The sequence below is a fragment of the Phocoena sinus genome, chromosome 13 (assembly GCF_008692025.1).
Source record: "Phocoena sinus isolate mPhoSin1 chromosome 13, mPhoSin1.pri, whole genome shotgun sequence".
NCBI classification, from domain to species: domain Eukaryota; kingdom Metazoa; phylum Chordata; class Mammalia; order Artiodactyla; family Phocoenidae; genus Phocoena; species Phocoena sinus.
The window spans coordinates 908770-933743 of NC_045775.1; the positions used below are offsets into that span (position 1 = coordinate 908770).

Sequence of the window (24974 nt, forward strand, 5' to 3'; positions counted from 1 at the left end):
AGTGGCCACCGTGGAGCAGCCTGGGGCCGCGCCATCAAGCACAGACACGGGGAGCAGACGCGCTCAGCCGCGCTGCTCCAGAGACCGCGGGCCGGCCGGCCGGGTCCGGGGCGAAGCCAAGGGAGGGAGAGAAGGGAAGGCACGCCGGTCCCAACCTGACGCTGCTTAAAAATCCACATGCCGACAGCCAGGGGGAGGCTGACCGGATGCGGGTGCTGCCTTGAGGGGCTCAGGGTTCAGAGGCTCCCTGGGCTGTGGCCACCTCTACCGATGGTGGAGGAAAACGGGCCAAAGGCAGGAAGGGAGCCCCCAGCGCCGTCCACGGTCCCCGCCCCTGCCCGCGGCCAGCCTCTCAGGGAGCCCAGGTGAGCCTGCTGGATGGGGCAGGTCTAACGCGCGGCCTAAGGAGCCTGTCAGCGCCTCCGGGTTAGAGACCAGAGCTAAGGACACACTTTGGGCAGCCAGCCGGCCCAAGGCTGCAGCCCGTCACCAAGTGCCCTGCTCTGCATCTGGGCCTGTTCCAGGAGTCTTCCCCCAGCCCTGGGGCAGGGGGTGTCCACGCACGGCCGGTTGCTGAGGCTCTGTCCCAATCGATTTCTCTCAAATAAACTCTAAACATTTGTATAAGCCTCCGCTTATCTTTTAAGGCCTGCGAGAGCCGACATGCTGGGCAGACACGGGGCTCGGGACCAGCCTCCCCTCTGCTGGAGCACGTGTGCCAGCTCTGGGCATGGGGGGCCCCGCAAGGATGGGGACCCGAAGCGCTCTGCACGCGGCGGGGGCAGATCTGAGCGCGCTCCTAGGGGAACGCTCCCCTCCCCCTCACAGTGCCTCCCTGAGGGGCGGGGACGGGTCCCAATCTCCCTTCATCCCGAAGTCTCAGCAGCAGAGACCCCTCCCTCCCAGCACCCGATCCTGGGTTTGGAGGCAGCCTGTCTCAGATGCTGTCCCGAACCCCTAGGACCTTGGTCACCAACTCCCACTTGGCGCTCCGTGGATGCCATTCCCCTTCCCTCCTCACTTCTCCCAGACTTTGCCTCTGTTTTCCTCAAAAATAACCCCGCTCACCCCCTCCCAAGGCTCGACGGGCCTCACTTAGTTCCACACCTGACAGCACGTGTAAATCCCAGCCCCAGATCCGTTAAAACTGAGTCAGATGCAGGAACGTGTTCCGGGGACCCTCCCTCCACCTGGGGGTTCTCCAGATACTCCCACGTGTTTCTGTGATGATCTGATCCCTGTGTCATTCTCCCTGAAGCCGAGGGTGCACAGCCCCTCATATACAGCTTCTTTCTAAATCCAGTCCACGGCGAGCACAGCAGGCTCGGGAAAGTGGCTCTCAGCTGGATAAACAAATGGGTATCTAAAAACAAGAGCCCTGCGCGTGCTTCGGAAGCTCCTGGTTCAGGTGAGGCCTCCCCAGCTCTGCCTCAAGGCCTCTGGAGATGTTTCCATGTCCGGCCAACTGACAAAACACGAACCACGTCCTCAGCCGCAGCATCCACGTGAATCAAACTGCCTGACACGTGATGACTCCAGCCCATTGATGGACAGGCGACCGGCCAAGCAAACAAGTCAGAAAATGCCTCTGACCAGGAACTCTACTTAAAATGGGCATGCTGACTTCACAGCAAAGTTAAGTAGGCCTTCCTTCATACGCAGCCCAAGAAACAACATCCAGCGTACCCTAACTGGAAACACATGGAAAAGTTTATTTTCTCCAAAATAATGACATCGTGAATGACGCAAGGAAACCGGACGTGCAGATTCACAGACAGGAAATACCGTACGAGGAAAACAACCTCCTGGTCCCCGAAAGACCTCTACTTGCGCAGATCTGTTTACAAGTCTAGCTTGTTAAACTGGAAGCACCATGGGGACAGGGGTCAACCGGTGTTACTGGTCCTTGCCCCAGGAATGCAGGGCACAGGGTGTGGGGTGGCTGCCCAGATGGGCGGGGTCAGAAGGAGGGAGGGACCACGGCTTTGTCATCTGCATGCACACAGCCCTACGCCCCCGGAGCACAGACATGCATCGTGCAAACAGCAGACTTGGCCTAGTTTTCCCTGCAAGAGGCAAAGGGCAGGTGAAATCTGAGACACCGCAGAGCAGAGGAGAGGCACTTACAGTTGCTCTAGAGAGGCAAGTCCCTTAAACGCTTGCCTGCCAACTGACTGGATCTCATTCTTGTACAGATAGCTGAAACAAGAAACACGGGAGGATTAGCACACGCACGCCAGGCCGTAACTCAGGGTGGAAGGAAGAATTCAGTTGGCACGTGGAGACAGTTTTCAAATTCATGATCGTATTAGGATACAAACAGAACGTTTACACAGTAGGTACAGTTCCTCCAAGGAGGCTCCCCTTCCCCTTTCTAAGGAAAACCTCCAACCGGAGATGATCAGACCACCGCCACATCTTCAGGAAACTCACAGATTCTTGGAGGACAGCTTATGAGCAGCTGACAAAGCATTTGCTTGGAAGCCTGAAGAAAATAAAATCATTTCCCGAAAAACAGGTCAAATGCATTGAATATAGGCTCCTGTAACTGATACGGTTTCAAAATGCCCAGAGATAATCTGGGGAATAGAAATTACAGACTAAATTACGAAGACTACATATTCTGTTTTCCACTCAGAATCCCGTTCTCCTACAACAGAAGCAACCAAGGCTGATCAGAAGGGGCACCCGATGGGCCCACTGCCTGTTTCTTATGGCCTGCACGCTAAGAATGGTGCTTATGTTTCTAAATGGTTAAATATTTTGAAACACATGCAAATCATGTGACATTCACATTTCAGTGTCCGAAAATACAGTTCTGTTGGCACACGGCCATGCCGACTCATTTACTGTGGTCTACGGCTGACTTTGTGCCCCATGGAAACACAGACGTATGGTCCTCAAAGCCTCAAGCGTGTACTGCCCCGTCCTTTCCAGAAGAAGCTGGCCAGCTCCCGAAGGAACCCATCAAGGGTGAAGACTTTCACACCGAAGTATCCAATTCCACCAGAAACACAAAACCATGTGTGTGGGGTCCACCCATCCGTCCTGGACTTCAGAACACATGTCTACCGCGGCCGTCTGTATCAGACGTGGAGACACCTGCCCCGGGCATTTCTCCATCGCTGATGTGGGCAGAGGGACGGATCAAAATCCACACCTTTCCTATAGTGTAACTCAGGCAGATCCTTCTCTGCACACTGGATGCTCGGTGGCTGGGCTCTCACCTACCTACCCACTTAATAAACGATACCGCTTTGTCTCAATGCTTGTAACGTCGCCTACTTCATTTCCAGGACATGCGTTTTACTTAATAATATTTGGTGCACGGCCCAGTCTAACAGGACCTGATGTGCTGCCTTTAATCGCTGCAATCCTTCCAAGCGTTTTCCCTTCTCTCCCTGTGCAAATCTGCTGAGGCCACTTCAGCAAGAACTACAGGCCTTAACACAAACCAGCCAGAATTCCCCCTGAGACCGAGGCCCAGTGCCCGAAAGAGGCCTGGCACAGACATTACGCCTCCAGGCTGCCGGGTCTGAACCCTTGAACTGCCACCTACTGGCTGTGTGTCTTGAATAAGAATTAACGTCCTCTGCCTCAGTTCCTCCGTATGTAAGATGGAGTGAATAGCAGTACCTCACAGGATCACTGAAATTCAACAAATACATAGAGAGCTTTGGAATAGGGCCTCACACGTGCAACTCCTGTCCAGGTGTGAGTTGTTTCTGCTACTGCTAACCCTGTAGGAGGTGAGTCTGGAAAAGGTTTCTGTGCCTGTCTCTGAAACACACACAAGCAAAACAAAGTATCAACACGGACGTCACCTTGCGTGCACTTCAAGAAGATGAGCGTAAAGGATCCTGTCAAAGGGTACATGCAGTTGAACCAAGCTAGGACGTATGAATGCATGCTGGTAAGGACACTGGAGCGTACTCTGTTTTCCTAAGAATAACTCGGTATTGATCATGATCTAACAGTAAATCATACATAATTTTCTACTTCATCAGAGAGTTGACCCTTTGAATATGAGTTCTAACTACCTCAAGGGTTAATTTTCATCATCCGGAAAGCTTAATGAAGGCAAAGGTGTATTCCTTACCAGAAGTCACTGGAGCTCCAACACGTAAGGAACACTCAACCTCCAAAAATACACTTTGGCACTGATTAGATAAATACCAAGGCTGCAGTAATCAATAAACTGTGGAAGCCTTCTTAAACATTTAAGATGCATACCGCACGGTCTCCTAAGTCAGTGCCTGTCAGGATGGACCCTCCCGATGTGGTCTGGGAAGTCGGAGGAGAAGCCTGGGTCACGGGACACCTTCCTGCCACAGCTGCATCCCTGTCCTGGTGTCTGTTCTCACAGCGGTCCATCTCCACCCCCCCCCCCGCCCCACCCCCGACCACTGCTCAGTCCATCCCGGTGACCCTGGAACCTACCGCGTGGGTGTCTCGGATGAGTTCAGGTGGGAGGGGGAAGGGTTGGCACGTGGATGCCTTGACAGGAAGCCCGTCAACAGACGAGGTTTAAAAGTATTATTTTAAAAAACTGTCTTAAGTGAAAAATGAAGTATCCCTAGCTACTAGGGTAAATGATAAGTTGCTCTTAAGTAATTCAAACCAAAAAAATAAAAAAAAAAGTTAAAAATTTCTTTTCTTAGAAACAGACTAAACATGCACACACACGCTGCAAATACTGGCTCTCAGTTAACGGACTTGCTTCTAAGAAATCCAGGCTTTCTTCTGGAGCTTACACAGCACTTAAAATCAAAAACCAAAACAAAACGTAAGTAAATAAATGAAAAGACCTTTCCCTCATTTTAAAAATGAGCAACAAAGCTCAGTGTGAACACTGGTAATGAAAAATCAATACACTGCATCAAAAGTGATGGAGGAAAGTGTGTAGACACAACACTTTCAGATTCTTTGTGGACGAAGATGTATTTAATAAAGAGTTAATGTTATCTCTTGCTCATAACCACTGTCTCACCTAAACTCAGCAGGACTTGGAGACATCCAGGCTCACTTAAGCCACACGTTTCCCCCCAGATCACTGATACCAATCCCTCAGTAAAATGGGTCTAGCCGAACAGTCCTAAAATTAAGAGTAATTTCCTCAAAGCACATGACACTTACTTCTAATCTGTTCAAACCAGCAATGTATTCAGCGTTTTGTTAAAGTTTCCAACTTCAAAATAAGTGCCTGCGAAGGTACTGGACCAGGCGAGGTCACTTCCTAACTGCAAAAGTGACTTCAACAAGCAGATGTTTTCAATGCTAATAAACTCATTAATTCAAATCAATTTCTAAAGGTAGAATAAAATTTAACTACATAAAAATAAGAGGTGAAATCACTTGGCGGAAGATAGGGAAAATTAGCAGGAATTAGTGACATTCCAGAGGGATCTGTCATTCCCATCTCACATCTCGCCCATCCCTGAAAGCTCAGATCCCACAAAATATGTCAGCTGTTCACACTGGCGGCTGAACATAACTTATCACCTTCCATCTCAAGAAGCGTCATATTTACCCGAGAATGATTTTCAGAGGCTATAGTTTTTAATTTTATTCAACCAATTTTACTTAAGGCTTAGTAGATAAACATTAGAAATCACGTAAGGTAGCACTTTATACTGATAACAGCTCATTTTAAAAGTCCCAACCAAATTTCACTCACCTTTCGAAAATAAAGCCTCTTTTTCGCATGAATGTATTTACAATAATTCATGAACAGTACAATATTTAGCTCAGTGAGTAAACAGTCCAAATACAGGTAACAGACTCCGGTGTAAAGAACTGGTCATGACTTACAGGTATTTTAGATTCTCCAAGTCTTCAAATGACCCACCAGGTATACTCTTGATCTGATTATTGTTGAGAAGCCTGTGAAAGAAAGTCTCAGTAAGAATTTAAAAAACAACACGCTTCTGAATTGTGTTACGATTAAGCCACAGCCCTAATACCGACGTTCGCCAAATGGAAATTAACACAAGCAAGAACACCGCTGGTGCTGGATGCTCCCAGCTGCTGGTTTCCTCAGGGAGCTGGTCCATATCAGCGCACACTGCTGCAGCTCTGCATACAGCGGAGAAGCAATCCCCTCTCTCCTGCACAAAGACGTCTCTCTTTATCCTGCCGTCTCTTCCATTTCCCCGCCAGCCAGCTGGGAGGCCCTCGCGGAGGTGCAGGGTGTCCCGGAGGTGGGTGTCTCACCATGGAGCTTTCCTTTTCACAGGGAGGGAGCTAGGGGCCGAAGCCACCTGTGTCCCCCCGACAAGGCTTACACGGCAGTGGTGAACGTTCCTGACCCCCAGGGCCTGCACAGAACAGTCACCTCCTGGGGCAGAAGGGCCAGAACCCGTCTCCGCCCACAGCATTCAGCACAGCCCATGGCAGCCTGGAGTTGGGGTCTAAACCCTGGGACACAGCTGGACAGCACCCCAACCCCACCAGGGCCCGTACTAGCTCAGAGGAGGGCCGTCCCCTCGACCCTGCAGTGGGAGACGTGACCAGCACAGGCCTGGATCACACCCAGACGATGGACAGGTTCACAGAGGTCAGATGAGACACACGGGGGCAAAGGTCATGACGGCCGCCAAGCCTGGGACCCAGTCCTGGCATCTTAACGAGCAAATCCCTCTGTCAGGCTCCACGGCAAAACCTCTCAGCCATGCCCACCCATAGGGGCCAATAGGGTCGACGTCCCTCAGCCTTCGGGATCTACCCCCAGGGGAAAGGTGTGATGATTTCTGAGACCCCAGCCTCGGGATGTACCCACAGGGAAAGGTGTGATAATTTTTTTTTTTTTTTTTTTTTTGCGGTACGCGGGCCTCTCACTGCTGTGGCCTCTCCCGTTGCGGAGCACAGGCTCCGGACGCGCAGGCTCAGCGGCCATGGCTCATGGGCCCAGCCACTCCACGGCACGTGGGATCTTCCCGGACCGGGGCACGAGCCCGCGTCCCCTGCATCGGCAGGTGGACTCTCAACCACTGTGCCACCAGGGGAGCCCCTGGTGTGATAATTTTGATATCTCTTTTCTACCGGCTCCTAGTACAATGTTTGGACTTACAATGTGTTCAAGTTTCTCAGCCCCCTGAAGGCCCCCGGCTGGATCTCTCTGATTCTGTTAAAGCGAAGATCCCTGTAAAGAGACAAGAAACGCATTTACGGAGAGAAATCTGCGATTGTCACTAGTTGTGTGTCATCTTTAAATATTCAGTTTCCAAGCAGCAATAAGGCATTTAAGAAATTAAACCTCCCTGTTCATTCCTTGGATGCATCAACCCTGGGCCAAGGCTAACAAAGACATGAATATTTGTCTGAATGACAGGTGGACGCTCTCACCTCACAGAGTTTGTTTAAACAATAATTATGGGGAGATAACAGGTTCCTTGGTCACCCATCCATCCATCTCCGCCAGCCCACGGGAACGCTCAGGGCTCAGTGTTAAGACAACACACAGGACGGATTTGCAGGGCCTCACGAAGGGAGTCACCCCTGGAGCAGGCATGGAAACACTGGGGTTCCCTCCGGTAACCTCTGAGCTGGAACTCACTCCCCCAGTAAGGACATTTAGCCCGAACGCTCAGAGCCACAAAGCTCATTCAGCGTGTGAGCTGGAAAAACAAGGCTCTTTCATGTGTGAATCTTAACACGGTAGATAAAATTAAATGCACAAGTAGAAGAGTGGATGGAGGGAGGGCCTGAGCAGCCCAGGAGAGACCAGAGCCTGAGGCAGAAGCCGGCCCAGCCGCAGGAGACGCACGGACACGGGGCAGGCCTGCGGGGCTCAGGCCGGGGCCAGGAGTGCCGGGACAGAAGGTCTGCTGAGATGCCCGCTCCCACCCTCCCCCAGCTTGACTTAAAAGCTATCAGTTGACCAAGTATGAAAGTCACTGACAACTAAACACAAAGACCCCTTTCTTGACCAAAGAGTCTTAGAAAAATTAAAATTCCTTCCTCACAGGCTGAACCCCTTCCATCACAGCCCAACAGCGATCATGACGGGCTGAACTGTGTCCCCACCAATTCACAAGTTGAAGCCGGACTCCCAGGATCTCAGAACGTGATCTTATTTGGGGATAGAGTCCTTCCCGAGGTGACCAAGCTCCAGTGAGGTCACAGGGGTGGCCCTGGTCCAAGACAGCCGGTGTCCTTGTAAAAAGGGGAGATTTGGAGACGGGCACACGGGGGAAGGCCAAGGACCGCGGCAAACCTCCAGAGCCGGGCGGCGGGGGGCGTGGAGGCACGGCCTGGCTCAGAATCCCCCTCGCGGCCACAGAAGGAACCCGCCCTGCCAGTTGACCGTGGATGCCCAGCCTCTGGGACTCTGGGAGAACAGACTCCTGTCCTGTGGGTGGTGCTTCGATAGGGCGGCCACAGGAAACTCCCATGGGTATCCTGGTCCAGGTCACGAGTGGACATCTCTCCTACGATATTTACTGAGCCCTTTCAGTGTTCATCATCTTTTCAGGAATCGGAGTATGTTGACCCGATTCAACAGCTCTGACTGATGACAGAACTGGTTTGAGTTTGCGGTGGAGGCTTCTCGGAAAGCGCTTGTTTGAGTGGCTGAAACCACCGTGTCGGCGTCGGGCAGCGAGTGCAACGCACGGCCTTCGGGCATTCGCTACCTCGCTCTAGGTCAAGTCCTCGGGACCCAGGCAAACGGTCAGCGCCTGACCCTCACCCGGGTTCACTCTCTTTGGAGACCCTGTTGCCCACCAGCATGCTCCCCCAGGACCCCTCCTCCCCTGCACAGACAGGCTTGCTTTCTAATAAAGAGTAATTTACGTTCATGTTCAGAACAGAGCGCGCGGCCCCCTTGGGGGGGAGCTGGGAAGGGGAGGGCAGATGGGGCCAGCGCCCCTGCGGATCCTAACGCTCCCCGCACTTCCTGCTTTCTTCTCGACTTCAGAGGGCTAAGGTGGCCCTGTCAGCGTCTGGTTCTGTCCCCCAAGAGCTTAACACTGGTCCTTCAAGCCCCGCTCATGCCCTGATCCTAGCGCACCGCCAGGTCCGTCCACTTTCCCCGGACAAGGTGCAACATCAAGCCCACCTCCTTCTCTCCTCTACCACCAATGCTTGGCCAGGCCCGGCCACGCCTGCAAACCCGACCTTACTCTTGGACTGGACGCCGTCCATGACTGGCCAGCCCACTGCTCCCGTCACCGTAACAAAGCTCCTGACCGGGACTGCGGCGGACTTTCCGGTGGACCCCGTCCACCCCTCCTAATGCTTCAGGCCCATGGGCAGCCTGCATGGAGGACCCAGGTCCCCCGACCAGGCATGCAGCCTGCAGACCTCTAAGTGGACCGTGTGCCCAACCCACTGCCAGCGCTGGGTGAGGGGCCTTTCAGGGCTGCCACGTGCGCCTCCACGTGGCCCACACGGTGCATCACAGCCAGACAGAACTTTCGTTTCCATTTCCTGCAACACATAAACGGTTCCAAAGCGTTATCACTAGTAAGTAATTAACTGTTCATCGAGGCGCGTCTGGAGGCCACATCCCTGCCCCTCACAGCTTGCCCTCCTCCCCGGTCGCTCTTCAGGGTTACTCTACCTCACCCTTCCACTGTTTCCTTTGGAAAATCTAAGCAAATAGAACGTGTGTCTATTTCCCTCCCTTTCTTGCACAAAAGGCAGCTCACTGTGAACACGCTTCTTCCCCCGGGATAAACTGCGGAGCTTCCCGCAGCTGTGTGTGGACACGCCCGCACCTCCTTCCGGGCAGCGACCGCGGCCTGTGCTCGGGCCACCTGGGAGGGCCGCTCCAGGCCGTCACGGGCAGTACCCGGGACTGGCTCTCTGGACCCATCAATTCACACTGTCGCTGAGGTATTCACGGAATCGATTCCTAGAAAGGCGTGGCTGGGCCGAAGGATAAACAGGCGTCATGACAGCTGACATCTCTGGGCTTGCTAAGTGCCCATCACCTCCATAAACACACGGGGTCCACACACGCCATGCGCTGTGGGAGCCCGGCGTGGCGCGGGAGCGGGTGACCTGCGGGAACCAGGCCCGGGCACTGCCTTTCATCCTCTGCTCCCAGCATGTGGCTGAGCAGTGAGGGCTCCAGGAGGCTGGAGACTGGAGACAAAGCAGCCCAAGGGCGACTGCACGTCCAGACCAGGCGGCCAGGCCCCCCAGAGCCAGGGGCTGGTGCAGCCGGCGAGCAGGCAAAGGTTAAGGGCAGGCTGTGCACTGAGGGAGGGACACAGTCGGCGGGGGAGGCCCCAGGCTGAGAGGCGTGGCCACCGCTGATGGGAGGGGCCTGGAGGAGTAAAGTGACAGTAGGCGGTCCGGTGACAGGCCTGAGGGCCCAGCGGCAGGCACACGCACCACGCTTCCCGCGCTCACCTCCACCTGCCTAAGCACTCGGAGCCCTCGCCAACCACATCCCTAAGGGCCGACTGGGGTGCGTCCGTCAGAAACACGGCGCCCAAGCACGGGGTCTCCCAGGCCAGGTCTGAGCGGCGCGGATGTCAGTGGGACCTGACCTCACCCCGCCTATGCCTGCCAGCTATGCTAGGAAGGCAAGGCCCGACGCCCCTCTTTCCGGGCAGACCCCAGAGCAGTGTCTGCAGGGAGCAGCCTAGAAGGATGGGTAATGCCACCTCCGGTCACCCTAATACTTGCCCACCGCTCCCCCTAAAAGGGTGGCCTCCCCAAGGTCAGTGCTTCTCTCCTCCGAGGGACGTGAGGGCTCAGGAACCAATGCCCTTGTCTTTGACCCCCAGGCCCCGGGAAGGAGAGAGAGCCTGAACGTCACCCCCTCGACGGGAGCTGTGTCTCTAGGTGGTAAAGTGATGGGTCAGGTGTTTTCTGGCATCACCCGCTTCACTGCAGAGTTGGGTTCACCTACGTTCACGACACTCAACCACAGGACTCACTTTTAGTCCCCCCCCCAATCCAGTACTGATGCTGCTGATTTTTAAAATATAATTTAACGCAGGGCTTCCCTGGTGGCTCAGTGGTTAAGAATCCACCTACCAATGCAGGAGACACGGGTTCGAGCCCCGGTCCGGGAAGATCCCACGTGCCACGGAGGAACTAAGTCTGTGCGCCACAACTACTGAGCCTGCGCTCTAGAGCCCGCGAGCCACAACTATTGAGCCTGCGTGCCGCAACTAGTGAAGCCCGTGCTCCGCCACAAGAGAAGCCACCGCAGTGAGAAGCCCGCGCACCGCAACGAAGAGTAGCCCCCGCTCGCCTCAACTAGAGAAAGCCCGCACGCAGCAACGAAGACCCAACGCAGCCTAAGTAAATAAATAAATTTAAATATGTGTGTGTGTATATATATATAATTTAACTCAATTCAGTATTTACTGAGTAGCTTTGAAAAAACAGGGGTCACGGCTAGAAATCACAGAATGTTGAGACACTATGATACATGTATTTTTATTGGTTTTCATCTCTTCCTCCTTTCACATACAACAATAGAAGAAATAACTAAAGGAATTAGGGGGAAAGGAAACAGGACAGATGGAGAAGCAGACGCTGGTGGTGGGATGCAGGTCTGGCTCAGAGTATCCCAGCCGCCAGTGCAGAGACAGCCTGATCAAGTACACGATCACGAGCTCCAAAGAGCCCTCGGCACGCTGCCCGGGAGAAGTGAAGCTTTACCGATGCGAAGACACAGGCAAAGCTTCTCACAAACACTGGGCACGCAGGTGTACCTCCCGAGCACAGGCCTCGTGACTGGCTCTGCGTGTGTGCCGCCCCCTCCCTGTGCGCACTGGCAGGACTTCAGCGTGTGATTCGGGCGAGCAGTTACAGAACTTCATCCTGTCCATGCAAGTGCATCCTTCCGGCCTCCGAGGCCTCCCCGGACCCTGATTTGTATCAAGGACTCACTAATCCTCCCAGGAGTGTGTCACCTACAGGTGTCATAGGCACACACTCTCCTTCTTCACTCAAATTACTGAAATTTAAAAAAAAAACAAAACAGGGGCTTCCCTGGTGGTCCAGCGGTTAAGAATCCGCCTTCCAACGCAGGGGACGCGGGTTCGATCCATGATCGGGGAACTAAGATCCCACGTACCGCAGGGCAACTGAGCCCGTGCGCCACAACTACTGAGCCCGCGTGCCACAGCTAGAGAGAAGCCCACACGCCGCAACTAAGACCGATGCAGCCAAATAAATATAAAAAATTAATTAAAAAACAAAACAAAAAACCAAAATCAGAAATGTAGGTCAGCAAAGGAAAAAGCAGCGTCCGATGGTGAAGAGCACGTGGGTCCCGGTCAGAGGTTGGGGAGAGGCCACACGGGGCCAGGTATTCTGGACGAGGGACAGTGACAGAACCTGCACTTGCGCCCATCACAGGGGGACAGCCCTGCTCCAGCGGGACCCAGGGCCTGGACACACCGTCTCTGCATGTGCAGGGTGCTCTCGGACACCGGATGGTCCAGCGTCCACTGCAACAATATGACACCCCATCCCTCCTGAGGGCCCAGGGTGACCACGCGTCCCTGCATGTGCAGGGTGCTCTCGGACACCGGATGGTGCAGCGTCCACTGCAACAATATGACACCCCATCCCTCCTGAGGGCCCAGGGTGACCACGCGTCCTGGCTGCCCGTGAGGCCCCAGGACACAGCCCTCAGCCCCACACCTATTAAAAACCGCTTCACTTTCAGGAGTGGAGCCGTCAGGGGCCAGGAAGTCCTGGCTGCCCAGGTTCTGCCCCTCGTCCTTCTTGCCGTGGCACGAGGTGACCCACAGAGGTCAGCGGCTGACCCGCCACCGTGGCAAAAGGCCAGGCTGCTGGGTCTGCTTTTTCCTCCCGCTGTGCCGTGGCCTCTTCCGCAAACACAGAAAACGTTATGTCGTCGACGTGGCAGCAGAGCCCGGTTGCCAGGGAAACGCCTGTACTTATCAGTGACAGAGTGGCCCTTGTGCGGTCAGTTGTGCAGACGGCACTCCGGGCCTGGCTTCTTTGGATGACGTCCAGGGCACCAGAGAACAGGCGGGCCCTCCCCACACAGGAGTCTCAGGGCGCAGGGAGAGGGGCCCTGGCGGAATCGTGCCTGCCGCCCCCCCCCCAAAGGGCTGGCGCTCCCGTCGAGGGGAGCGGGCGTCGGGGTCTCTAGAGAACTTCCCTCTGGAGCCCTCCCAGGAGGTGGGTAATGTGCAGGCCCCTGGGTGCCGGGGGTGCCCGATGGGCGAGTCCTTTGTTCTCCAGGAACAGCTCTGAACTTCCTGCTGCGTCTGCTCTTCATCCAGAACCTCAGGTCCCAGAAAAAGGCCACACGGACAGAGGAGGGACGTGGGTGCTTGCGACACATTGGCTAAGTGTTTCATCTTTTTGTCGTCTCCCCTTCCAGGATGTAAGCACATGGAACCAGGGGCCCACCTCTTGTCTCGAGAGCACGGAACCTGCTTGGAGGGGCTCCCTCAGTGCTGCTGACGGACGGACCCGGGACGGGCCCTGAGCTGCTGCCGTCTCCGGGCCAACGGGTCCTCCTGCGCGGCCGCCTCCCACTCCTGGGGAGGGGGACTAAAACACGGCTCGGGGGTCGGCAGCCCTTCACACGGGGCGGGGGACGCACTCCGAGGGGCAGCAGCGTCCACACTCTGCTAGGCCCTCAACCCACCGCCCCAGCTCAGCGTCCTGAAGGTGGAACCTGAATTAGGTCAACTCTTCACCTTCTGAACCTTCTGATCAACTCGGTAAAGTCTGGTTCACTGAGTCATGTGTATGAAAAAAGAGAAAACGGGAAAAAAAAAAAAAAAAAGCCATTGTTTTCTCCTGATAGAGAATTTTTAAAACACTGAATGGTTCAGAGCCCAGGACAGAAAACTACTTCACAAGAAAACGGACTTTAGGAAACAAACCAAGGTATTGATTCATCCAAAGGAAGCACACATGGAAGAGCGTTTACTCCGGTTTTGGTTTTACGTTTCGTACAGCTGAAAAGAGAAGCGAGGGAGAGCTTAGAGTGTTTTGGCAACTGGGAGTGAGAAGTGAGCTCCCACCTCGGAGAGGACCCTGGTTTCCACCTGATGGCCCGCACAGACCACGGGACAGCCAACATGTCCGTGACCCTTAAAGCATCACTGCATCACTGCTGCTGACAACCGAGGGCAGTCCAGTGCTGGAGGGGGGGGCTCTGGGGACAGCCCTCAGCAAACAGCGTTCAAGAGATGCACTGCCCCTGCAACCTCTCCAGCCCGCCAGGGGTCAGCAGGGACGCTGCTCATTTGAGGACCATTCGGTTCATCGCCTTGCCACTGCACTTGGACCGTTGGGTCATTTGTTAAGAACCTCCTTGGCGTCACCATCGCCGGGCCCCCAGGGAGCACTCGAGGGGCCCAACTCCAGCCCAGATCCCATCCCTCCCCTCCCAGAACCGGGGACGGTCCCAGAGGAAGGCGCAGCTGGCTGTGCTCTGAGACCAGCCACGTGGGCCCAGGCAGTGACCCTGTCCCCTAAAAGGCTGGGCAGAAAGATGGTGGGATTCGGTCCCACACGGTCTCCATGGCAACGCCTCCACTCCACTGTCACGGCTACACAGCCGAAGGCGGTGCCGCAGTAAGGGACCTGATCATGCACAGCTGTGATCACACACTGAGGTTCGGAACTCAAAAGACTACGCCATCAGGAAGCGCTACTCTTCTGTTTTCAACTATTTAAAACTGTAAAATGCAGAGTTCACAGGACAGCAAAAGCAGGCGCTGGCTGCTCCGGGTCTGGACGAGGGTGCGGTGAGGCAGGTGTCTGCCCACCGTCCCAGGAGACTGACTGTTCCTGGGCCTCCGTGTCAGGAACATCGTTCTGGGCCACGTGCAAATGTAAAGCCTCCCCCCCACCACCCCCGCACCGCCTCACAAATGAACAAAATGCATCTACTGGTTCACGCACTGCAGGCTGTGTCCTCTGGGAAAAATGCCCAAACTTCTCCCATGGCTGTTTATAAAATGAAATCAGTGTTTTTCTTGCTTTCCAGACCAAAAAATGGCCATAGCTGTGTACCAAAGACTTCTCTCTCCCAAGGCTCTTTCACGGCATCCCAGGACGCCCCCATGCAGGGGGCGAAGCCGAAGATAGCAGTGCACTTAGGGGAAAAGGCCGCCCTCTGTCTCTCAAGCAAACGCGGAGCCGAAACAGCAGCCTGGACGAGCGTGAAATCCGTTCTGCCCAGCGCGGCGCGTCAGTGAAAACACGGCGGCCTGACGCCCTTCTAGAGAGCAACAGCCCAGGAAGCAGTGCGCACACACGCCAGCAGAACCCGGCCCAGGCGTGGGAAACGGAGCTCCGCTTCTGCTGGAGAACAGGAGCAGGTGCGGGTGAGCGCGTCTCCGCGTGGGCGGGGTCTCTGCAACACCGCAGCTCCCCTGTCCCCCGCAAGGGGTCTCAGGGTCTCTGCCGGGCCCGGCTTCGCGCTCCAGCCCGTGGAAGCCCGAGGGGCTGCAGGGGTGAAGACACGGGCCTGGGCCCTGGTCTCGCCCTGAGCGGCCACCGCAAGCCTTGCGCCCATCCAAGGGGCCCCGAAAGCCTTCCGTCCAGGTCTCACGTGGGACATGGTGCCCACGTGTGTCCACAGACACACCTCCTCCAGGACAGGGCGCCCCGAGAGCTGCTCTGCGTGGGTGGATCAGTTTCCGAGTCGGGCACCAGGCAGGTCCAGATTCAAATCCCTGCTCTGCTCTTCCCTGGCTGTGCAATCCTGGACAAATGCCTTGACTTCTCTGATCCTTCCTCGGTTTGCTCATCTGCGGGATAAGGGGATGATGTCCCTGCCTCTCCTGTGAGGACCACATGAACTGAGACCAGCGAAGCAGGAAACGGGCCGGGGACAGGACCAGAGAGGCGGCAGCAGGCGGGGGTGGTGGGCACAGGTCACAGGTGCACCGAGTGCGTGGCAGCCCGGAAAGGGACGGGCCACCTCCCGCTGGTGTGCGCGGTGAGCCTTCATGTCACACTCAGAGGAGAGGTTCAGAGAAGGCAGTTAACTGGCCTGAAACCACACAGCCCACCTGGGCAGCCTACAGGGGGGCCGGGGGCCTCATCCTCCACGCCAAAAGCGTGTCCCCCCTTCCCCAGGCACAGTCCCACCAGCCCCCATCAACGTGACCTGAAGACATCAGAGCAGCACCCAGCAAGCCCCAGTTTCCACCTGGTGTAGATGCAGGCGCGGCTGGAAAGACTTGTGTGATTTCAGCACAGCATTTCTCTGGGGCGCCAAAGCCACCCCAAGTCCATGTCTAGAAACCCGGCCGTGTGAGACTTCCCTCCCACTGCCCATCCCCCAGCAGGTCTCTACCCAGCGAGGAGTCCACAGCGCGTTCCCAGGTCCGACGCCCCCGGATCAGCACACTTTCAGCCGCGGCAGGTGGATCCAGCCAGTCTCAGCGGCTTTCCTGACTGGTAACCACGCCAGCAAGAACAAGGGATGCTGTACACCACGGGGAAGACTCCACGGGCCAGCTCCGGAGACTCGCCTCATTTACCTGATGGTGAAACCGCTGACATGGGCAAGTCCTATTTACAGCGGAGTCTCATGCAGAAGGAATCACAGAATTAGAACAGCCGCCCGGCGGGACGGGCACATCAGGAACCACCAGAAGAGACGCCAAAGCACCTGCTGACGGGCCTGGCCTCTCCTTGGCTCCGCACGCGCTCAAGGCACCATCCACGCGCACGGACCCCGACCCCGCGCCCTGCAGGGCTGGTCAGACTAAATGGACGGACACCAGTGGCCCAGCATGTCCACGGCTGCCACCTGCCGCCCGGTCCTGGCTCCGCCCCTGACCTGCCACCTGCCGGGCACAGACATCAATCAGCCCACAGCCGTGCCGTGGCCTCACCTGGAAACCAGACGCTCAGTGAGTCAGGACGGAGACCACGTGCCTGGAAAACGGCCACCTCGGGGTGAGCGGGGAGAGGCGCACAGGGACCCGCTGACACCACCCCTGGGTCACCAAGGTGATCCGGGCACAGAGGAAAGCTCACAGACGGAGAAGCAGATGGGACGGGTGGAGGGAGGGGCAGGGTGCACACAGGCACACAGGTGTTCTCCTCGTGGAGGGTCAGGACATCAGTAATACAGAAGTAAGTCCACGGACGCCCTGGGAAGAGACAAAGTTTCTATGCCCCAAGGGTTATGGGATGCAGGATAGAAAAGTATTTTTCTTTTCCTTACCGTGTTAAAAAATCTTAAATGAACGATCACGCTTATATAATAGCACATAACTAAAAGATGTTTTTTTCCCTTTCCTTGTTAAACGTAATTTTAAACAAAGTAATCAAGTTTTGGGCTCAAGCAATAAAAACTCATTCAACATCTTGCAGCCTCGACCAGGAACAGAGGCACCACACCCACTGGCTCTTCTCTGAGAGTCTCTCTCCCGGGCCAGAGGTGCCTTCACAGGCGTCCAGGTGTCCAGGTGTCCGCGCTCCAGCCACCCCCCTGCCCCACCTCTGCCCTCTCTGCTTCGTTGGAGCTCTGAGCCTCTAATGGGCTTTTATGGCTGCCCTGGACCCTCACAGCACAGCCTGCCAGCCTCAGCTCCACTGCTGACTGTTTATTCCCTTAGTATTTTCTAGTTCCTGTTCCTCAGAGAGACATCTGTCTGAGCTAAGCCTGATTACAAGTAACCGGCCAGCACGTGGACTGACTGTCTTGGATCTGGTGTCCACCTGGATCCAACCAGCTATGGCTGAGAGAACCAGGGTCACGCGACACTCGACACGGACCGGCATCAGTCAGGGTTCCCTGGAGAAACAGAACCAACAGGACGTGTGTGTGCGTGTGTGTGTGGGGGGGGTGCGCATGTACAGAGAGAGACTGAGATTGGTTTCTGTTAAGGAAAGACTTACTGTGGAAGCCGGCAGGTCCACAGTTTGCAGGTGAGCCTGCAGGATGGATCCCCAGGGAAGGGCTGCCGTCTGCTCCCAGGGCCGTGTCCTGCTTTTCTTCTCTTAAGTCTTTCCACTGATGGGGTGAGGGCCATCTGCTTACTTACTGACTTAAGTGTTCATCTCCTTTAAAAACATCTCCGCAGAAACCTCTAGAATAACGTTTGACCAAATATCTGGGCACTGTGTCCCAGCCAAGTTGACACATAAAACTAACCATCACAGACACCCAAGCGTGCTGAGATGTACCCTACTTGTTACAACAAATATTATAATTTACACGATTGAATGGGCTGAGTTTGTTCTTACAGAGACAGACAGAGCTTACTCTTTGAGTTCAGCAAAATAAACGGATAAATCATGTTATCCCACTGGGCGTTCGTCCAAGACTTAGCCAACTGGCAAGCGGACAGTCACAGAACCCAGCAGAAACCAAGCCCAGGAAGTAGATTTCAGGCTCTACCAAACAGATTGATTTTTGCCTGTCGCTTTTCTAACAGCCTCAAATCAGACTGCGTTGTAGTTACCACCACGGAGGAAATGGATCAAAAACAGAATCAACAAACACTGATACCAAATAGTTACCCTCCACCAAGACACTCCGGGAGCATCTAACCTAGGAGGCTTCCTACATACACAGATCTTGAGTTTTTAGGAAGACGGGATGTGCAAGCCAAGTTAATTACGGAATGACAACACATTTCTAGGGCGTAAGTGATGCGGTTTCGTCAACCAGGACGAAAGAAGTGTGGGGCAAATAATAAACCCCAAGGAACTTAAAAAGTGGATGGGTCAGAGGCGAGCCCTCAGGAAAGGTTCTGAGAGGAGGGGACACGAAATGGAGCCTTGTGAAGGGAGTAAAGGCAGACCTTAGCCGAGGTGGTCCCTCCTGAAATTTCCCCTTCGCTTTCATTAAGGGGATCCCACGTTGCCAGCCTGACCCGCCTCACCGGCCTCTCCTTGGCAGGGATGCTGGCACAGTCCTCTCCCCGTGCCCTGATGTCCAGACTTCTTATGGTCTCCCAGTCCTTTTCCAGTGAGGAATCGAGAAGCCTTAATGCAGCGCCCACCGTATGTAATGCACTGGGTTATCTCCAGCACCCAGGTACTAGTCCAGCAGGATCCTTGAAAGAACTGAGAAAATAATCACTCTGATCATTTTCTGTTGGGCTTCCCTCTCTCACAACCCAGCTTAGAAAGGCTGCTAGACACGGAACTCTGAGAAACCACAGAAAAATGGGAAGAAGGCTTCTCTAAGACTAGGGAAAATGACGAGAAAGTTGGATTTTAAGCCAGTGCGTTCTGAGTTTAGGAGGAAAGAGGCTTGGGTCTAAGAAAGTTCTTCCCAGGCGACCTCCCTTCTATAACCACCCCCTCCCCTTGCTGGGCTTCCAACCCCACCCCTGAACCACGTGGGTGGGACGGATTGGGGACAGGTCTGCATCAGGATAGAGGCGCACAGCCTACACCACAGACTCTGCCTCATGGCAGTGGGGTCCACACATCTCAGCACCAGTCCCTGACACTTACCAAGGACACCAGAATGGGGGGCGGGGAGGGACAAACAGACGGGCAGATGGATGGATGGATGGATGGACGGACGGACAGGTGGAAGGGCAGATGGATGGATGGATGGGCGGAGAGATGCGTGGGTGAGTGGATGGAAGGGGTGACACAGGCATTGACCTAAGAAGATTACACATCAAAATTACACGCACAAGGAAACAAATGCTCAGCATTAATATTTGGCCACCCACTGCCACGCCAATACCAACATCCCACATGTCTGAATAAGTAACAACGATGACTAACTGCACCCACTTCAATTGCTATTTTTAAAAGCTGAAGTGCCGCTTAGCTGGTTACGGATTTTTAGAAATATTGTTTCACTCCAGGAAGTGACAAGCCTCATCTAGGCTCTTCCCCTAAAGGAAGCCGTGACCAGGAAAAGAAGCATAAATGTAACCAGCGCCGCAGATGAGCCCGCGTTCCTCGGGTGAATGGCTCCCTCTCTCGCACTTGTCTGCAATCTCATTTCTTTCTGAGTAAAGAAATCTCCCGCCTGAGGGCCGTGTTGGCCTCACTTTTCCCCACAGAAGGGAACATATCAATCCAAACGTTGCAGGGGCAAAATCTTCCCATCTTTACCAATCCCAGTCTTTCATTTATTTAGAGTAACTCTGAATTTCCATTCACATCCTTAATTCTCAGCAAATAATTAACATTAGATCTGGCAGGAACGGCATTTTAGAAAAGTTGGGAAAGGCAGGAACTCGATTACGGAGCGTTTCCTGGGTCCCATGAAAGGCACCTTCTGGGTGCAGCTTCACAAGGGGAGTTTAGATGCTTCTTAAACACTTGGGCTTGGCCTGGGAGAGGGCACGCCTATCTAATAAGCACTGAAAATGAGCCTGGTGGTATTTCCTGTTTGCATCGCGAGTATCTGCTTCACTTAAAGGAGCCCTGGTGTCCTAGCTCTCTCCCGCTGCCTGTCTTCCCTCCTCTGGACTCCTCTGGTTCACGTCCGCAGGGTCAATAAACCCAGATGTGATGATAACAATAGCTTCCCCAGCAAAGCATCGACCAGGCAGTCTGTGTCAGGAGTTACACACGCATCCCCTTCCTCATGCCCAGGACGCCCCTGCAGGTGGGAAACCGAGGCTTCAAGGGGCGAGAACCCTGCCCGGGGGTGTACATCGGGAAAACTGGAACCAGCGCCCCGGCCGGGGCCGACCACACCCTGAGCTGCAGCCTGGCTGGACGAGCTCTCCTTCCCCCTCAGTGGGACGGGCATCTCCCACAAGGTCAGCCTCCGTCACCAACACCGTGGCTCTTACTGGCTCCGTCTCCCTGCCCAGGAGACCACAGCTTGGCCAAACCGAAGGCAGCCTTGTCCATTTCCACGCCCGGCACCTGGCCTGCAATGTCTCCACGCAGGCTCCTCCTGGCATGTCGCAAATAATAATTAACGACTTTGAACTTGACAGAACCTCAAAGGCAAGATACTTTCTCCCCAGAGAAGATTAGACAGAGACTGCTAAAGGTCAGAAGTGTCCTGCTACTCTGGGGGGAACTGCCCTGCTCCTAACCAACCACGTAAACCCTGAGACCCCACTCCGAGGAAGGTCTGGGGTGAGCCAGGGGAGACTTTGCGGGGCAGGCAGCGCGACGAGGCCCCTCCCGAGTCCCCGTGCCCTGAGGTCACAGCGTCTCCACCCGGAAAACGGGAGGACGCTGTCCCGCTCCATTGCTCACGGATTCCAGATTTGAGAATTTTCCCAAAGTCGATCCTCGTGGTGTCTCTGTCACCATCGAGGACGGGCACAGAGATGACGATGATGTGTCCAGTGTCCTTTTCAGGGTCTATTTGGTGCCATGTTGCTCGCATTTTTGTGCCTTTTGTTGGTGACTCTGCTGTTTAAAACCGCCCCCGAGTGCGGTGCCGACGGGCTGTCCGGTCACGGGGAAAACGCGTGTGCGGGATCGGCTTCCTCCGGGCACGGGTCTCTGCTGCCCTGAGCTCCATGCTGATGAACCAACAACAGACGTCAAGTAAGGCATCTGTACACAGAAGCTCACAAGGCCGGGTTGTGCCTCGATCGATGGATGACAACAGCGCCGTGACCTGCGCCGGGCTGGGCGCTGACCCTGCGTCTCTTGGAAGCAAGGGTCCCGGGTCACTAACTCAGAATTCGCAGAGACTATGTAGAACACAGCCCTGCGAATAACGAGAATCAACCTTAAGCTTCACCTCCGCTGACAGAGATGGTGCTGAGCTGGGGCTCTCCCAGCCCCTCCCAGATCTCGGGGCCCGGCAGAGGCATCCAACCACAGGGCAGAGACCACACAGGAAACCGGCCACAGACGGGGTGGCCGGGACCCAACATAAGCCAGGCTGCACTGCAGCCTGGGGAGGGGCCCACACAGGAGCTGGCACAGTCCTCAGGACATGCTGGCATCAAAGCCTCCGGAGAGAAAACCCGGGACCACCATCGAAGTGCGGCTACCGAGGGAGGGCGCACAGGTGCGCGTGCCATGTCTCCACGGTCAGGTGTGAGAGGCGCCCTTGGGGCCGTGTGCGCCCCGCGTCCTGCGGATGATCCACAGAACACAGCAGACATAGATGGCTGATGGACAGATGGAGCGGCAGACATGGACAGACATGCAGACACCCCAGTGATTCCGTGTCCACGTGCGCGCACACGACTGTTTGTGTATCTGAGGGAAAGCCCGGCAGGTTAACAGTTTCCTCTAATGACAGAAATGTGAGTCATTTATTATGGTGTTCTTATTTGGATTTTCACATTTTTCTACCATGAACAGGTACAGCTTGCATAAAAATATTTAAAAATATGTTGTAGAAGAAGAGTAAACAGGACAGGGCACTGGAGTGGGTGAGGGGCAGGCTCCACAGCCTCCTGCTTGCAGCTGCTGGGGAGATGCTGCCCCCCCAAACCCCGCCCCCCCCGCCGGGGCGGAAAGGCTGTACCTCCAAGCCAAACTCCACCCACGATGACCACCCCTGCAGGGCCTTCTCGGCAGCCTGCAAATTTCCAAAAACCCAGCATAAACCCAAATATGCCTCGTCCTGGCAGAAAATCTGGAGTCAAGCGCTTGGCTTCTAAGAAACCCGACCGTGATCTACGGGTTACCGCCACAGGCGGTCCAACACCTGCCACGATACTTATACTGCGCAGCTCTCTGTTGAGGAGGAATGAGCAAAATTCTTGCTAGAAGAAGGAGATTCTAGTTTTTAACCTCTATTTACCCATCATGGCCCCTGTTACAGCCCACAGTGGGACCTAAACTAACGGGGGGCTGGAGCAGGGAGCCACCACGTGGCACAGGACACGGCAAGCAGGGCCAACACCTCGCAGCCCTCTCTGTTCTGCACGTGAGGGACCAGAGGTGCCCACATGCAACAGCAGCGCCTGGAGAGGACACAGTGAAGGCAGCACGGCAGCCACGCACCGCCCGTCCAGCACGTCCGACACTGCAAATGCAGTCTTCCTTCCCGGGAAGGTCCTAAACAACGTGCCAGAGCCCGCCAGGCACCAGGTTGGGACAGGGGACCGGTGCCCCCCAGGCAACGTGTGCACAAGTGACGTGTCCCCTCGGGGCCGTCGAAGCCCTGGACCCTCCTCTCGCTCACTCCCGCCTCCACTTCCCTGACAGCCTGGAGGGCCAGGGACCAGGACAGCAGAGCTACAGGGTGGACAGAGCCTGGGTCCCCAGGTCACTGGTAGAGCGCCATTACCTTAAAGGGCCAGACAGGAAAGGTACTGTCATGTCGCAACTACCCAGCTCTGCCTTTGGCGTCAGAAACAGCCGCAGCCACAGGTGGGTGAAGGGCATGGCACGTCCCGCACAGATCAGCTTAGCACCCAGGCCACTGCCCCGCTGGCCGGGGTCTGCAGGCCCCGGGCTGAGAGCAGAGCCTCCAGTGACAGCTGCCCAGCAAGGACATCTGGCCTGGATTCTGTGTGAGGGAAGCGGGAACTCACACTGTTTTAAGCCGCCGAGACCCTGCGACCATTTACTAGGCAGCTGCAGTTGAAGTCCCCTGCCCGATACAACAGCCTTCCAAAGGCAAGTGGAGAACAGCCGGTTGGACAATTTTTAGTTTGGGGCATGTGAAAGCATTATTCTATTTGTTACTTTCTTTATAAGCCACACTGTTATAAAGTTGCAGAAGAATTTAATGAAGGTTTTACAAAATTACAAGAAGAGATGGGATAACAGGGGCCAGACCTCCTCCCCTGTCTGAAACAACCAAAAAGCTGACAAAATACATGAAACAACTGTTTTCAAGATACCGCGCACGGGTCAGCAATGGACAGGATCCCCGAGGGAGTGAAAACGAAGAAGGTGAGCACAGAACCGCCCCAGGTTGCTGCCCAAGGGACGGCGAGAACCCAAGGGACGGCGAGAACCCACAGGACGCAGACAGGACAGCTGGAGCTCCAGGGACAGAGACAGGACACCAGGGAGCCTGGAGCGTCAAGCGCTCAGCGCAGCCGTGCGTGTGAGGGCAATAAAGATCAGAGCAGAGATCAGCAAAACAGAGAAAGGAAAAACCAAAGAGAAAGATCAATGCATCCGAAAGCTGGCTTTCTGCAAAGGTCAGTACAACGGAAAAACGTCTAGGCGACCGATCCGGAAAAAACGGGAGAGCAGACACGCGTTTCCGACATCAGGAACCAGAGAACGGACGTCCCTACACATCCTCAGACATTCGGAGGGTAACGGGGAACTTCACGATGGACGGCTGTCCCAGGATCGTGTGACGCGGCCGAGCTCCCAGCTCCCAGGGCTCACTCAGGAAGAAACTGTCCCCAACCGCCCTGTGTTTACTGAAGAGTTTGAGATCACAGTTTAAAACCCTCGCAGGAAGCCCAGCCCAGCCCGGGGGCTTCCCTGGGAAGCTGGAGCAGACCTCTAAGCGGCACTAAGCCGTGTGCCCCCTGCTCTCCCCTCACACCGGCTCTGGGAGGCAAGGTCTGCCCTGATACGCAAAGCAGACAAAGACATTCCAGGACAGGAGAACAAAGCCCAGAGCCCCTGGTGAGCACAGATGCAGTCATGCCCAGTGAGGCAGAACTCGGGACGAAGGGCTGCCAGGGGCGCGGACCCCGCGGGTGAGGACACTCCTGATTGTGGCGACGGCTGCACAGACCGGACACAGCACGGTCCCCCGAGCGCGCACCGCGAACACAAACTCCTGCTGTCCTGTCAGCGGACTCCCCACGAGGCTTTTGATTTTCCTCAGGGAAAATTCATCCAGACAGAGGTCGGAGAAGGGAATCGTCACTGGTTAAGCTTCCACCGCGGACCTGACCACAGAACAGAAGGGGACGAGCCTGCAAGCTGCCCGTGGGCCTCTGAGCTCCGTGGGCTGGGTGACAGCAGCCTGTACCCACCCAACCGCCCTCCCGAGCTCCCCTGGGGGCTGGGCATCCAGACGCCAGCAGGCACCATCCCTCCGCAATGAGCTGATCATCCAGTGGGCACCCAGCTCTGAACAGACCACCCTTCAAGGGAGGCTGACGGAAACCAGACAAGGCCAAGGAGAGCCCTGGGGGCACAGCGTCAGATCACTGCCCACCCAGGGT

The 24974-nt window shown here is 55.4% G+C and overlaps 1 protein-coding gene across 2 annotated transcripts in view; it reads right to left on the reverse strand.

Annotated features, from left to right (window-relative positions):
• The window catches only part of PXDN (peroxidasin), a 65696-nt gene that overhangs the window by 34976 nt on the left and 5746 nt on the right, over positions 1-24974 (reverse strand). The window contains exons 2-4 of one of the 2 annotated variants that reach the window (XM_032653389.1): positions 7070-7141; positions 5812-5883; positions 2128-2199 (exon numbers count right to left, since the gene is read on the reverse strand). In XM_032653389.1, coding sequence (XP_032509280.1) covers positions 2128-2199; positions 5812-5883; positions 7070-7141 — 216 coding nt within the window. The remainder of the gene's footprint in view (positions 1-2127; positions 2200-5811; positions 5884-7069; positions 7142-24974) is intronic. The other variant, XM_032653390.1, reaches the window with a different exon arrangement.